Source organism: Scophthalmus maximus, chromosome 4 (genome assembly GCF_022379125.1).
Source record: "Scophthalmus maximus strain ysfricsl-2021 chromosome 4, ASM2237912v1, whole genome shotgun sequence".
NCBI classification, from domain to species: Eukaryota; Metazoa; Chordata; class Actinopteri; order Pleuronectiformes; family Scophthalmidae; genus Scophthalmus; species Scophthalmus maximus.
In genome coordinates, this window is record NC_061518.1 from 25,725,379 (window position 1) to 25,740,971 (window position 15,593).

A 15,593-nucleotide genomic window follows, 5' to 3' on the forward strand; every position below is an offset into this window, starting at 1 on the left:
ATATATTTTGGACTTGTCCCAGCAGCACAAGTGTGACCAATGGCATGAACACTGGCTGTTTTGCATCCATGTGTGCCCGTAAGTCCCGACAATGTGACAGTAAGCCATGATTATATTCCCTTTCTCGTGTACACATCAGGTTATGTGAGTCTCGCCTCTGCACATCCTCCTCTGCAGGCAGGTGGAGACACAGTTCAAGAGAGTGACAAGGAATGCTGTGCAGGACGCATTCTGCCTCTACGGGTTCTTTCAAAAAACCCAAACTTTCAGAAAACAACAACAACAACAACACTTTTCTTGAAAAAACTAAAAAAAAAATATGAATAAAGCCATAAAGAACGGCGTCTTGGTTGTGTCCATCCGTCGAGCCAGGTGCGCCCCTCACCAGCCGGCACTGCGCCGTCGTCGACGCGCGTCCACGCTCCGGCACCGTCGTCGTCGTCCTCGCGTCGCCCAGGTCAGGTCCTGCGGCGCGACGAGCTGGAGCAGTGCCCACGTCCGTCTGCACTGACCAGTGTCTGACGGACAGCAGGTGGCCCCCTGGCTGCGCCCCGCTCGCCCCGCTCGCTCCGCGGCCCTGCAGGTCCCGCCTCCGGAGCGCGGCGCTGCTGCCATTTCGGAGCGGACGCAGCCCCTTGTCGGACGCGCCTCTCCCGCAGCTGGACTTTTGCCTTCCACACTACCTCTCCTCCTCATCCTCCTCCTCCTCCTCCTCCTCATCCTCATCATCTTCCTCCTCATCATCATCCTCCTCCTCCTCCTCCTCCGCCGGCCGACAGAAGTTCAGTCGCGAGGATGAGTGTCGCGGTGGCCGAGGGCTGCTTTCTGTCCGCCCTGCAGCCCAACTCCTCCCGCACCGCCTACATGGTGCCCTCGGACGGCCCGTGTCCGGACCCGGTGGCCAAAGCCAGGAGGGTCCAGGAGCAGGTCCGGATGCGGCTGGCCGAGAAGAAGACGTCCTCCCTGACCAGACTGGACGACCCTCCGCCCGGACCGACAGGTGAGCCACGGCCCGGTCCAGACCCGGGTGACAGGGAGCCTGGGCTGTTAACCACCTCGTAGTGGATCAGGGTTTTAACATCGACAGCCACAGGTACAAGGAAACTGATTAGAAAACACTAAAGTAGATCATATGCATACAAATATAGTGATATGATGTCATGGAATTTATCATTTATTAATCTGTTTTAAATTGACATTTTCAAGAAACATTTCCAAATACACGCTTTCATTCTTTCATTATGGGTTATCGAGCGTTGTTTCGATGGATGCAAATCTCAAACAGTCTGACATCCACGAGTGCTGTCTGAAGCCACTGTAAAAACGCCTGGAAGTTTATTAGGTGCATCAATCTAACTAATGCAGTCGCATACAACAGTCCTATAATAAATCCCATGGAGATTGTAATGAGTTTCTATTAATGGTATTGATTCAACTGCATGCTCTTTCTGGAGGATGCGGTCTGTGGCGTGGTTGAGCTGTATTGCATTGTACAAAGAAGTGATTTTGTTTTGAACCTATCCTCATTTATATCAATGCTGTGGACACATTACTAGGAACCTACGGTTCAACAGCCGCGTCCAGCAGATGCGGGGCAACACGAGCTTTTAGAATCGTCTGGTCATGTGATGAAGTTGAGTGAGTCTGGAATTCACTCTGCTTTAACCTGTTCCAGCCCCTGAGCAAAGTCTTTGACTCTTCGGCTGATAAGTGCTTCACTCTGTTCACCAGCTCGTTGCAAACGTTGTGTCAGAGCCCCGGTGCCGGGAAAAAGCAGCCGCCTGCCGCTGCCATGGGGCCGGAAACAGGGACACTAAGTGTCTGCATTGAAAACAGGAGCCGAACCGAATGGCGTCGACACCGAGGAAAGGTCCGATGAAAAATAGAACATAGGCAATAACAAGAAATTTAAATGAATGATATCATTCTGTTTTGATACATCTTTTGCATTATGGTGAGTTTTTTTTTTAATAGTCACTCGTCTTCAGTTTGGACTCTGTCACTGTTCTGGCGTACAGGGGAGCGGCGAGGAGCGCGTGATTTACGTACTCGCCATTCAATTTGCAAACTGAGAAAAAATGTCTCTCTTGGCGACCCGCAGTCCGCACAGAAGCCTTCAGACCGCTTTGGACGAATGCAGGTTGTTTCAATGCCACTGAGTTCTGCTTTTGTTTCCAATGCCCTCTTATAGTTTTGAATGCAAATACTTAGTGTCACTGTTCGGCCCCATACTGTTGCGGATGGAAATGAGTTTGGAGAGAGAATTTGTTGTCTGTAGAACCATTGCAAAGTAGATGAAAGTTCTTGGTGGGTTCATCACTCTTGGACATCAAATACAGTATAGTCACGGGACATGTTTTCAATGTAAAATATTGATTAATGCAGCTTTGGAGTAAAAAAGCAACACAGCTGTTACCTATGAAGACCAAAGGACCAAGGTCATTCATTATATAAAATATCAAAACAACTGCACAGAACTTGCAACCAATCCTTACATTTAAATGCACAATTAGTCTATTTCTGATACTCTCTCAGTCAAAACAATTGCAGGAGACAGAGTTGAATGATGTCGAGAAGTAGTGTAGTTAGGATTCCTTGGTGTCAATAGCTCAGGAGGTTTTCCCCCAAACACGACCCACTGACTAAAAAACGGTAAATCCCCTGAACGGAAAAGGTTCATGTTAAAAATCAGTACGTCTCTGACGCCGTTGGGCAGAAATAAAACATCACGGAGGGTCTGTGACACTTTTAATGTTTGCCCAGCCGGATACTTCAATGCACTAAAATGCATCCAGGTAAAAATATGTAGCTGAAAGAGACCAAGATCGAAAAAGTGAATCATTAAAAATGTGACTTAAAAGTGAATTAAAAGTTGGTTAGACATTGTACCTTCAAGAGACTCAAACTATTATCAGACTTCATGTGTAGATTGTTTTGTAGATCTGTTTTTTGTCCCTGTTATATTCCAACAGAAGCAGACATTGTCAGACATGGTAACAGCTGCATACTTGCTGCTTACAGTGTTGTGCCTTGTGCTGTTATCATAAATTATAGCTTTTATCATATTCTTTTCCTGTTGTCCAACGTATGTTTTTAACATGCTTTTTTAGGGGTCTGCTTGTATCTTTGGCCTTCATTTACCAAGCGCCCCATTAAAACATTACACTCAGATGAAGTCATCCCGTTTAAAGTGACTTTTTTATGTGACAAGCAGGTATCTTGTTCTGCTGCATTGGCCAGTTTAATTCTTGCGATCTCACAGTAATCTGAGCGATACTCAGATCCCTGTTTGTCGCAGCCATACTCTTTCGCAGCCGTACACTTTCCTGATGAGGACACAGAGAGGCAGAGACATGGAGGGTGTGATGTGACACAAAGTCTGCCGCAACAACATTTTTGTCTCAGTTACTTTGGAAAATGAAACCAGCAACTTAAAAAAGTTGATCCACTGAAACGTCGGCCAATGGTCACTAAAGAAGGGTTTGAACAAACAGCCGTGATGATGTCACCAGGGGTCATCTCAGCCCGGGCCGGACAATTTTTAACAGAAAAACCGGCATCACACACTGGAGCGTTTCAGGGGCATGGAGTGTCTAATGAAAGGTGCTGTCCAGTTGCATTCTGGGAAATGTGATGTGTTGTGCTGCTGTGATTTGCCTCTGCTCCTGACTCAGACCTAATTGGACAGAAGTAAACCAATTCAACAGGAATTCTTCGGTTTAGAGGATGCACATACCACTGCAGCTTGGTTATTCGCACAGTGTAGAACGGTTCTCTCAACACAAAAGAACAACAGATGTGACAGCTGTGGGAAATGTGTTACACAGACAAAATGCGAAAAACTGATTCATCATGATTCTGCTTTTCTTTTGCTTTTAGAAAATGTTGCTTAACCTTAAGGCTCTGATAATATCTGGAACACATTCTTTGTAGGGACACAGTAAATGAGCTGTAGCATGACTGTATTGGAGCTAAATGCTCATGGGCGGGTCTTTGTTATTGAGGTCCAGTTCATCACAAGGCTGATCAGAGGACTAATACAACAGGACTGTAGAGGCCGGACCATGAAGTCATTTCTCATGAATGTTAGTCAACTTATTCCCGGATGATTATTACATCAGCTGTAAAATATAGCAAAGTTCAGAGCCCAAAATGTTTAACCAGAAATGTATGTGAAATAGAATATTTGTCCATCTTTGTGTATCGTTCACTTTATACACACATTCATTTCATCTATGGGAACCTGCAAGTGTGCTATTTCCTGGTCATTTCCTGTGTTTTTTCTCCTCACTATGGAAAATTAAATCCATGACATCACAGGTTCCAGTCAGGATGGTTGTGGGTTAAAAATGTTCGCATGTTGATCAAGAACTGCTTTTTCTATTATTTCAGAATATAGTGAGAATCGAGGACAGATGTCTTGACATGTGCAGGTTTTTGATATGACCGTAGCCGGTCATTCAAGTTCAGAACACGTGTCGCATTGCAAGCTGGGTAGTGTATCTCTGACCCCAGAGCTGCAGGACCCAAACCCGTCATTATTGTTATTGTTTTTATTATTAATAATATTGATATCATCACTAATAATAACAACGACATAATTGTATTTTTTAAATTATAAGTATCAGTCTGGTAGAGACTAAAGCGGCGGTTGTACAACTGTCCTCTCTCTCTCTCTTCTCTCTTTTTTCTCTCCACCGTTGCCAAGTGCTTTGCTCATTGTGGGATCTGTTGGGTTTTCCCTGTAATATTGTAATATTGACCTCACTATGTAAAGTGCCTTGAGACAATGTATGTTGTGATATGGCGCTATACAAATAAAATTTTATTTAATTGAATTGAATAGTGAATTGAATAATAAGGGTATTTCCATTACACCAGGGGAGGGAAGCCCTTTTCCTGTCAAGGGCCATTTCAACTTTTATAACATAGACATTAGGGGGCCATACCCACATCACACTCTCTGAAGCGATGGCTGGAACTGTTTCTCTTTGGTGAGGCGTCTGATGGCAGATGGTAGTGATGACTCATAGCTGATTTTAGCCAAAACAGTTTATTCAGACAAATCTGCATGGCATTTCTAGTTGGTCTTTATTTGTTATGCCTCTTGTTTCATTGTCGTCCAGAGACGACAACTGGACATTTCTTGTGGCGTCGCTTTTGTACCATATCAGTTATCTGCTCTGCAACGGTTCTTTAGGTCAAACTGAGACTATGGAAAAATAGTACTTTATCGGGTTCTAGCTGCTCCACAGCAACAAGAAGGCTGCTTCACAAATTCTTCTTCTGAACAAGGTCACAGCTTCTTACCCATTGGCTCACTCACAACAAAACTTGCCTGCATAAGAAAATGTTCAAACTCTTCTGAAGAGCTCTGACCTTCTCATCGAGCATTTGTCCTTGTATCTCATCCAGTATAGCTGTTTAGATGTTTCCAGCCGCTGTGTAACGCGTCCTGACGAACTTGACATCTCACAGCAAGTCAGCCCTCAGTTTTCAGTCAAGGTCCAGTCAGAGACTGAGATGCTTTTTCCTCAACTATGTCCAAAAACTGTTATCCTGTTTTAAAAAATTGATTTGTGGTAAATCGGTTTACATGGCACACAACCTTTAAGGTGGCATGGGTTTTATTTTTGTTTTATCAAGATTTTGTCATGACATTTTGACATGTCACAGCAGTAGAAACACAGGTGTAAATTATAAAATGAATGAGGGCCCAATTCCATTTAGCTGCATCAGTTTCAGGGTGTTCAGACTTGCTCATTGCCACTTGGTCATGTGTTACTGAACAGAGCAGCAGCAACACCTCTCAGCAAGGCCCACGGTGACACGTCAAAAATGTCTGCTGTGAAAAAGAGGCCTAGCACCGGTTGGGGAACTAAGTGTGGAATTTATTTTGTGTGACATTTGATGTTTGGTGGAAGAGAATGACTGGCAAAATTGGATGAAGTTCACACACTGTGGTGTGAATTCAATATAATCGGTGTGCAGGGCAGCCATGATCACAATGAAAGCAAAGGAAACAGATGGAGAAGTGGAGCAAAGTAATGATAAACTTTGACGGAAACGAGAACAGTCACAGGAGATGCTTGTGAGGACGGGCGTGAATGAACAGGGGTGTCCGCTGCAGTCTTTAAATGGTAATGTAAAAAACATGTTGGAAGAGAAATGCTGACATCTGGTTCAACACCCCTCCCCTGAGTTCATTGACCACCTTGTGTGTAGAACATTCCTTTCCAATCCCCTCTTCACAACACGTTATCAGAGACTATTTTAGACCGGTCTGAAGTTCAGCCAGTGGCGTGAGGCCTGCTGTGTCTCATGTTTGTCAGTTGTTATTTTAGATTTGAGGGCTAAACAGGACCTTTTGGATATAATTAGAGAAAAGAGAAGAATATTTCCCATAAGTAACAGCGCGTCTGACCTTCCACATTTGATATGTTTTTGTCCCAACACCTAAAATTAAGTGTACTGGCTGTCAGGTGAAATCTTGTCTTGTAACCTTGATTTTTCTTGTAACCAAGCGGTTGCAGAAAAACATCTCAGTTTTCTTTTTTATCCCACTACCTGAGGCAATAAAAACTGCCAGGTTTGAGAGGTTGTTAAAACATCTGGTTTTATTTATTTATTTATCCACAACTGCTGTGGAAAAAAAGAGAGCTGTGAGACAAGAAGCCAAGGGCATAAGGACACAGGAAAAGAACCGTCCTAGCCAACAAGGGCAAACCTTCAAAGCAACATAAAAGCAGAACTCATTACTATATGCAGCCCTGTCTCCTTTATTTAATCAGAGGTATGAGTTTTGATGATGTAGTCCCAGGGGGTGAACTGTTTCACTTTTGGACTCCCCATGAGCTTTCTTCAACATTTCTGGTCAGAGGACTGAAGCCACAGTTCGACATTTTGGGATAAATTCTTATTCACTTTCTTGCCCAGAGTTAGATAAGAAGGATTATACCAGGCTCGTGTGGACTGGGTACAGGGGTGAACAACTTGCCTGGCTCTGTTCAAAGGTATCAAAATCTGCCGACCGTCTATCTGCTCGAGTCGCCACTGGTTTTCTCATGGTAACACCACAAGTCTGCAGGAGAGTGGAAAATGAGCCTCGTACATATCCGCCCTGTGATTTTGAGGACATAATTAGTGAGATGTAGAGGTGCTGGTAGGTGGAATTTGCTGTTTTATGTTGTCACGTGACTATTTAGTCCAAATATTTAGGACAAAGTATTGAGATTATATTGTTTCTTTCATCCCACATGTTTGTGTTGTAGGGTGCGATTAAAATGCAGAGGGTCATAAGACTTCTGGATATTGGGTATGAGACCATAGTGTTGGAGCACAGGTTGTTTATGCAGATACAATGGAATGACTGGAGCTTCAGAAGAAGATGGGTTCATGGCAACAACGGAGTGAAGAACTGAGAAAACATAAGAGTTGAGAAAAGCTTGGCTGGATACCACAACCCAATAATGGAGCATAGTGAAAGAGAGGAGCTGCACATAAATCACTGTGAGGCTTCTTGTTTTGCTGAAGCCAAAGTGAAAACAGCATCGCAGATTGGGCTTAATCACAGTCATAAAACTTTGACAGAGAGGTTGTTTAAATACATACTTAAACTTCAGATTGCAGCACTCCCATATTCTGGAATTCTGTGGTTAGTTTTGTAAGACTACTAATTAGAAAAGGCCTCCTCTAGGTCAAACTCCGCTTGATAAGATTTGAATATTCTATCAGTAATAAGATCAGCTACATTGCTTATATCCTTATGTTTCTCTGTTGTACGTCTGTCATACAGTGGATGTGTGATTCACAGACATTCAGACAGCCGAAGAATTAATTGGGTAGAATCAAGCCAACACCCTAAATGGGAGGTCTGGATATTTGCTTGGCCACGAAAAAGATTCTAGCCGATCCTCCAGCAGCAAGTTCAGAAAAACACAAAGCAAACTACAGGCCTATATGACCTGTTATCCAAATAAAGTGTTATTTTAAGTCAAGTAAAAACAATGAAATGATTGTGGGGTAAATGGTGCAAAGTTGATCCTTCAAGGCATTCATCGGGTTGCACTGGGTGGTCCACGTGAAAACTAACAAATAGTTGGGAAAAAAGAGAGTTATTGGGAGAAGTTCAAAGGCTGTCTTCCACACAGAAATGATGAATTGTCCAAATTGATTCAGAATCAACTAATCCAACTTCGGCATTGAAGTCATCAAAACTGTTCTACTAACAGTCAGATGGATATTTGTTATCGCAGTGTTTCTAGGGAGACGTTGTGGACTTGTCTCCCACAGCTGTTACCAATGAACCATATTTTTGAGGATGAAGATGATAACTCAGGAAGAAAAGGTTCATGCACATCCAGACCTTAGAAGAGCTCCAACAGAAAAATCCTCCGACGGTGCAAAACTGCAGAAGTTATCAGACGTGTACTTACAGAACCCTGCGTGATCAGCATCCAGAAACAACATGCTCCACGAGTGTAAGCCAACTTCGTTTAAACAGCAAACCATTAGCAGGATGTGAGCAGTTGTAAAATGTGAAAAGATAAATTACAAGATACAAGATGCTCCACTTCAACTGTCAAGTGCAAAAGTAGACTTCCATTTGTCTTACAAATAGACAGACATGGACAGTAAGTGATAGCGTCGACCCCCAAATGCCTGCACAAATCAATATCCCACAGAAGACCACTAGTCCGAGCTATGAATACATGTTTGTTATATCAGTTTCATTTGTGATATTGTAAATAGTAACGTGTGATGCTTCGAATTGTTCTTAGTTTTACAGCTTGTCCGCTCAAAATGGGCCAGAGAAATGTTGCATACACATACCTTCACCAAAATGACCACGCGGCCCTGAGCTGTTCCTGCTCGGACTTGAAGGGGATGTTAGATAAGAAGTGCTGCATCCTTGCAGCCCACGCCCCCGGGTCGGGCCATCAGGTGGCAGTGGAGAGGGCTGCTGTACACTTTGATGTTGACAAAAATGACACCATGAGGATGAGCCAAGGTTTCTTCTTTCGGCAGCATGGACCGACTTTGATCTGCGGAATGAGATCGAGAGGAGGTTTGAAAATATTGAAGCATCAGATCCGATGATGTGGCAAATTTTGTGGGGAGAAAAAACTGTATTATCGGGCCTGTATTGGCGTCTGAGATCCCTGCGGTTCTGTTGATGTGTGATAAAAGATCTGAGTTACATTTAATATATTGTTGGTTAGATGCTTTCATATACCGTGTGTTCTTATTGTGGTGGTGGTGGTGGTGTTGGGGTGGTGGTGGTGTGTGAGCATACCTTCCCTGACCTCTGACCTGGTGATTCTTCAGTTTAGGCATGCAGCTCCCCTCCCAGCACCACCTCCTCCTTCCTTCCTTCCGTGCTGCTGGACTGGGTGGGCTCCCCCCCCACCCCACCACGCAACCCCCTTCCTCTCGGTGTCCAATTCATAGCAGCTCACTTGCATAATGATTCACTCTATATTACACGCTCTCCAGTCTGAGAGCGTTCGTACATGTAAATGGTAAATGGACTGTATTTATATAGTGCTTTTCTAGTCGTCAGAGGCAATTTAGGGCTACAGTAAGTGTCATGCCCAAGGACACATCGGGATGCAGTCTAGGGGAAGTTGGGATTGGACCACCGCCCGCCGACCTTAGTTGAAGTGGACGACCGACTCTTACTGCTGAGCCATAGCCACCATGTGGTTACAGCGTGCAGTCTACATAAAAGTCCTTCATCCATATTTCTTCATGTGGGTGTACATCATGTCCCTGTGTGGTGAAGTGAATCTGTACTACAATACATCTAACTGATGACTCTTTACACATCCTCTCTGCTAAAGGCTAGTGGCCTGACAGGGCGTGTTTAGATTCAACACTAAACACACCCATTCAAGGTCCATTCTTCCAGCAGGATGTCACCATTGTGGATGCATAGACGGAGAGCCCCAACAGCACTTCACAGAAAAATGTGTTACGAGACCCGAGACTACAGCAACGGCAGCACGCAAAAAAATAAAATTCTGATTTGTGATATGCTCACAGCAGTTGTTTGTGTCTGTCCTTCGCGCAACAAATTCCAAGTAATGTGCTCATCTCTGCCCCTTACAAGACGTCCTGGACCGCTCTGCCCTTTTTGTCTTGAGCCAAAGTCACAGTCACATCACTGGAGGTCAGAAGAGTGTTGCGTCTGACACATGAAAAGGTTCATTTGTTTTTCTTTCCCCATACTGCAGGTATTGAGATACTTGTAATTAGTCACTGTAATGTGACACCTGAAGCTTGAAAAAGTAATGACGAAAAATGTAATCTGATTACAGTAATACATTACTTTGTAATGCCTTACACCCAACACTGACAATAACACAGACATGCGTCAGTATCCGTCGTCTGTCCTCCTCCATCTGCTGCTGCTGTGATTCACTGTCTGCGGGTATCACTGGTAGAGAGGGGGAGGGGTGGTGGTTTGTCTCAGACGATAGGTAAGTTTACATAAATGTAATAGATTCAGGGCAAACTAACATAATAACTACAGACAGACACAAACACTTTCCACTAGTTAAAGCAGCGCTCTGTCGTTGTGTGAAACACGCCATCTGGACAATACTATCACAACGTGCATTCATGGCATCCATATAGAGGAGCAGCCTGATGACAAGACACAACACAAACGTTTGGTTCTACAGATGAAGCCCCGACAGTAACACAAAAAGTGTTTTGGATGATATACAGTACATCAAAATCAACAACTATTTGTTCACGTCACTTACTTGAAAGAGGCTGATCTAAAAAAGATAAGATGAAATCAATATTGCACTTTGTTCCAGTGAATTATTGCAGCTGATAGGCTGCTGCTCCAGCAGACCGCGCCGTACAAGATGGCTGATGCCACCACAGTGTTAAAGAGGGTCCTGAGCAGGCACACGCTGCTCTGGCCTGTGGGGATCTGCACAGAGGGAGCTCAGTCAATTGTGTTGGAATTCAAGCATGTTTCCCCCGGTGTGCAGTGGTCAGACTGTGTGATACATGTAGCCCGTAAAAGCCCAGAGTACTACATGAGTGCTGATGGCTGTCACGTGGGAAGGTTTCATCCGCGATGTCAAATGGCTGTGGGGTGAGATCAGAATCTTCTTGGGGCATGAGGGTGATGAACATGTCCACAGTAAAAACTTGAACAGTGCAGGATTCTACATAATATGACTGACCTCTGATTGAACAATAAATCTATAATTGGCTTATTTGAATACTGTAATGATCACAATATACTAAATTTTAATCTTTCTCCTCCTTGTCTAGATTACAGCTTTCCTGAGGCAAAGAGCTACAGCCACAGCCATGGTTTCAGTTCCAGGTCCTTGATACACACACCTAGCCGCATCATGGCCGTGAGTACCATCTGCCAGTATGGCGTTACACTGACTGCACACATGTATATTGTCACTCTCAATTATGCGACACAACACTACAGAGATTGGTGGTCTGTTTTGATATTTTACACTGTGTGTGCTGAGTGTTTCAACAGGGCTCTGTGAGGACTCGCTGTAGTCTCTCAGCCAGGAAGCTGTGAGTTTGACTGATGGTCTTATTTATGGAGCTTAATCTCGCAGTCTGAAGATACAGCACCATAGACCCCATACAAGTGCACAGCAAAAAAATTCATCCCCAAGATGGTGTCTGTCATTTTAAGTAGTTCTCATCACACTGATGTATCTTCAAGTGTTTGTGTTTCTGACAAGTTTGGTTTACATTGGCTATTTGAGGCCATAAAAATGGGGTGAAACGTCATGATTGACAGCTGAGACTGACTCACGATTGGTCAAGCGTGTGTATCAATGTGACCTTGATACCTCGGCTCCACTCCATGATCACGACTGTACAGACTCCAAATGACATAGAAGCACAATATGGCAACACCTTGATCCAGGATATTTGGGCGTCCATCTTTATGTGCAGTCTATGTACAGTGCACAAGCAAGTTAAGCTGTGATGAACTGCAGTCCGGATGGGCATTATAAGTAATCAATTACATTTTTGGTTGTTAAAATATTATCCTGGTTTTTATTCTTCTCTTATTTTTATAGTTTTGGCAATGGCTATTACCATTGTACAACACTGGTTCAGAACTAGCTGGGTTTTAGAAATACTAAGGTCATAACTCAAAGTCCCCCCTGCTTAATTTATTGGATTTTTCATATTATAGTGATATAGTTAACTGTTAAATTATAGTGTATCTGAATTTATTGCCAGTTATGAAAATCGAACGGCTGTTTCAGAGCCTATTAATCTGAATTGAATGCTATGCAAGATTCTTTGGGGATTCATTATATCTAATACATTATCTAAACGTTTCCAAATGTAGAATGAATTTAATATAGGAGGCAATCTGAAGCCACTCTAAGTGTTAAGCCTACCATCCACTTCAGGGATGTGGTTGGCCAAGTCTAAAACACACGGACACGCGCAAGCACACACACTACTGTGCACATATATTATTTCCTTTCTTGTCTAAGTGCCTCTGAGTCAGTAAGAAGGGAAACAGTGGCCCCACACTGCCTAACAAATTCAGAACAATGTGGAGAAAGAAGAAAAATATAAACAGGACATTGGACTGCAGCTTTTAACTGGCCAGTCTAACAATACAAAGGCTGCAGTGAGCTTCCTGCTGCTTACAGTAAAGGGGCTTCAATAAAGGAGAGAAGCTAGTATGCAGAATTTGGAAACTCTTATGCCATCTCATGCAGTCCAGAAGAGTTTCACTTATCTGAAGCAATGTCTCTTGTTAAATTGTTTAGTAAAGAAGATTAAGTGATAGTTTTCATACAGATATAGCTTCTGTATGACACATTTTGCTGCACTGGAAAGGTTGAAAATGTTTCTTCATATCAAAATTCAGACGAAAGGGTTTGCTCCTTTAACTGTAGTACGTGTCTTGCGTACTTTTTCTTTTTGCCCACACCGGCCACCCTGCAGGTTCCCACGGTACCCCTTCACTCCTCCGGTTTCTCCTCTCGCTCTGCTGTGGAAACGAGCTCCAAGGTGAGCCATAGAGGAACCAGCACGGTACAGGGCAACCTCCAGCCCATGCAGGCACACACGAGAAGCAGGCGCTCAAGGTCACTGTGCCAGGCTGACATGCCGCTCACTGTGGTGGTTCCCCCAGAGGTTGCCTCTTTCCCAGTCACCGTGCCTCCCCCAGGCACCCTAAGGCGCAGCCTCAGCGGGATACTGGCCCAGGAGAGAGGCTACTTTCAGGAGGAGCCGCCGTATCAGTCCACCTACAAAGGCCCGTCCCACCGCACCATCAGCCGCATCACCAACCGACAGCAGCACTACCAGCAGCAGGGCTGTGCCTTTGAGAAGGAGGGCTGGTTGGGCACTGGCAGGGGGGTCCCCATGGCAGGGGATGGCTGGGGAACACAGTGGCAGCAGCATGTGTCCAGGACCAACAATGTCATGGGGACAGCGCAGTACCAAGTCCCCCTCAAACGGACTTCCTCAGTCCGCAGTGTGAGGAGCGTTGGGAAAGGAGTGGATGTCATGGAAGGAGCATCAATACACAGCAATGACCCACTGGCAGAGTGAGAATTATTTTTTTTTTTTTATTTGCTAAATTAACTAACATATCTGGGCCACCAGTGGTTTGGATCAGCTATTTGCAGCCAGATATATGATTTTTACCTATTAGTGTATGTTGCTGTATAAGAAGTGACAGGTTAAAGGAACGTGACATCATTGTTATTGTGCAACTTAACGTGTCACAGAAAGTTATAACCTTTCTGTTCATTCTTTTGTGTGCGTGCATGTGTGTGTGTGTGTGTGTGTGTGTACGTGCGTGTTCGTGCGTGTGCCTGTGTGTGTGTAGGATGCAGGGTCTGGACATGGCCACAGCGATCAGATATCTGTCTGAATCGGACACTGCCCTGCAAGTTCTGGGAGCTGCATACATACAACACCAATGTTACCATAGCAACGATGCAAAACACCAGGTAACATGCTTTTACATGGTTGGGTTTTGATTGTGTGATTATCCACATGTCCCTTTTTTTGGGGGTGAAAGGAAATTGAAACAGACAAGACAGACAAACATACAGACAGTGTGAGATGAAGCAGTTACAGTGGCATCCCGTGGGGAGGAGACAGATCTGTTTGATTAGGGTTGTGTTTCAGAAATGTTGCAAAGCCTAGTTATGTATGTCTGTGCATGTGTTTATTTCAGGGCATTGATTTGTGTTGTTTCTATTCTGTGTGAGCAGATATTTTCAGTGTAAGGGGAGAGAAATATGGAATGTGTTGGGAAGAAAAAAAAAACGAAAACAGAATGAATTAAATGAGTTAGAACATGTTTATACAAATTTGAACGAATCTAAATACTTAAGGAGTGTTGAGAGTTAATAGATGATACAAATCCTGAGAAATAGAATGACAGAATTCGTAACTGACCATTGGTTCGGGGAAGTGTTAGTGCCAAAACCCCGCATTTCACGGTTTATGAACTATTATCCAAAACACGAAGTACTTAACAACTCACCAAACAGTGGCACTGCCGGTATCTCGCTGCAATATGTGTAGCACATCCCCAAGAGGGACACCTGTGCCACGAATGGTTTGCTTTGGATAGTGAAGAGCAAGAATCACACAATACGAAATACACAGAGTGATGGTGACTGCGTTTTGCACCTTCAGTGTGAGCGAACCTAACAAATTGCAGGCTTACTACAGTTGTGCTGGAGGCCCCAGAGTATGAGACACAAGGCCCCCCACCCGGGCCTCTAGCAACACAGGAAGCTCCAGAGGGAAACCGACAGGGAGGGTCAGCAGTGGCCACCTCCCTCTCTTTTACTACTAGTTTTTGATTTTTCCTTCCAGAGGAGGTCACATTGCAGGTTCTGTGCTTCTTCTGAGCTTGAATCACCCACACACCCACTGGGACTATAGGGCAATCCCCGTCTGGTTGTACAGACCAGCATAGGAGGTGAGGGCCCCATGACACCAGACAGGGGCCCACCGAAACCAAAGAGTTACTGTTGTGTATAGTGGAAAGTTTGAAAAGTTTGAAAATTTGGGAAATGAATTATAAAAATTGTAAATTGAAGATTGTGATCAATTAGCTTATAAAAACTTGAGTGCATTGCCAGTTATATTCATTTAGGATTTGATCATGGATTTAAGTGGCTGAATTGGTGATCCCCTTCTCCATATGTCTGGATCATGTCTGCAAAGGATATGAATTGATTGTTATAAGAGAGGTGACATATTTTCTGCTCATGAAAAAAAGTAGAGTCTACTTTTTTATTTTAGGCTGAACTGAAAAGTTGTGAATGTGTATGTGATACTTACTACAACAGGCTTGACCCACTTTCATCAGGGGGATATTGTGGTCAGTCTGATCAACTCATTGAATTATCTTGAAAGCAGGTCATTGTTATAATACCCCTACCTGTGTTTGTTTATGTGTGTGTGTGTGTGCGTGCGTGCGTGCGTGTGTAAAAATGAACTCAACAATGCAGGGACAGATTTTCACCAAACTTTTATGGGAATATTACTCGGAAGGGTACCTACAAAAGATTAACGTTTGGAGCTGATTGGTTAAAGGT

General features: G+C 43.9%; 1 protein-coding gene across 2 annotated transcripts in view; it reads left to right on the forward strand.

The window, feature by feature from the left end:
- Positions 1–366: 366 nt before the first annotated feature.
- LOC118302269 (plakophilin-3-like) overlaps positions 367–15,593 on the forward strand; it is a 35,759-nt gene continuing 20,532 nt past the window's right edge. Inside the window, exons 1-4 of one of the 2 annotated variants that reach the window (XM_035628291.2) lie at positions 367–1,000; positions 11,296–11,384; positions 12,970–13,577; positions 13,862–13,985. In XM_035628291.2, coding sequence (XP_035484184.1) covers positions 796–1,000; positions 11,296–11,384; positions 12,970–13,577; positions 13,862–13,985 — 1,026 coding nt within the window. In that variant the 5' untranslated portion in view covers positions 367–795. The remainder of the gene's footprint in view (positions 1,001–11,295; positions 11,385–12,969; positions 13,578–13,861; positions 13,986–15,593) is intronic. The other variant, XM_035628290.2, reaches the window with a different exon arrangement.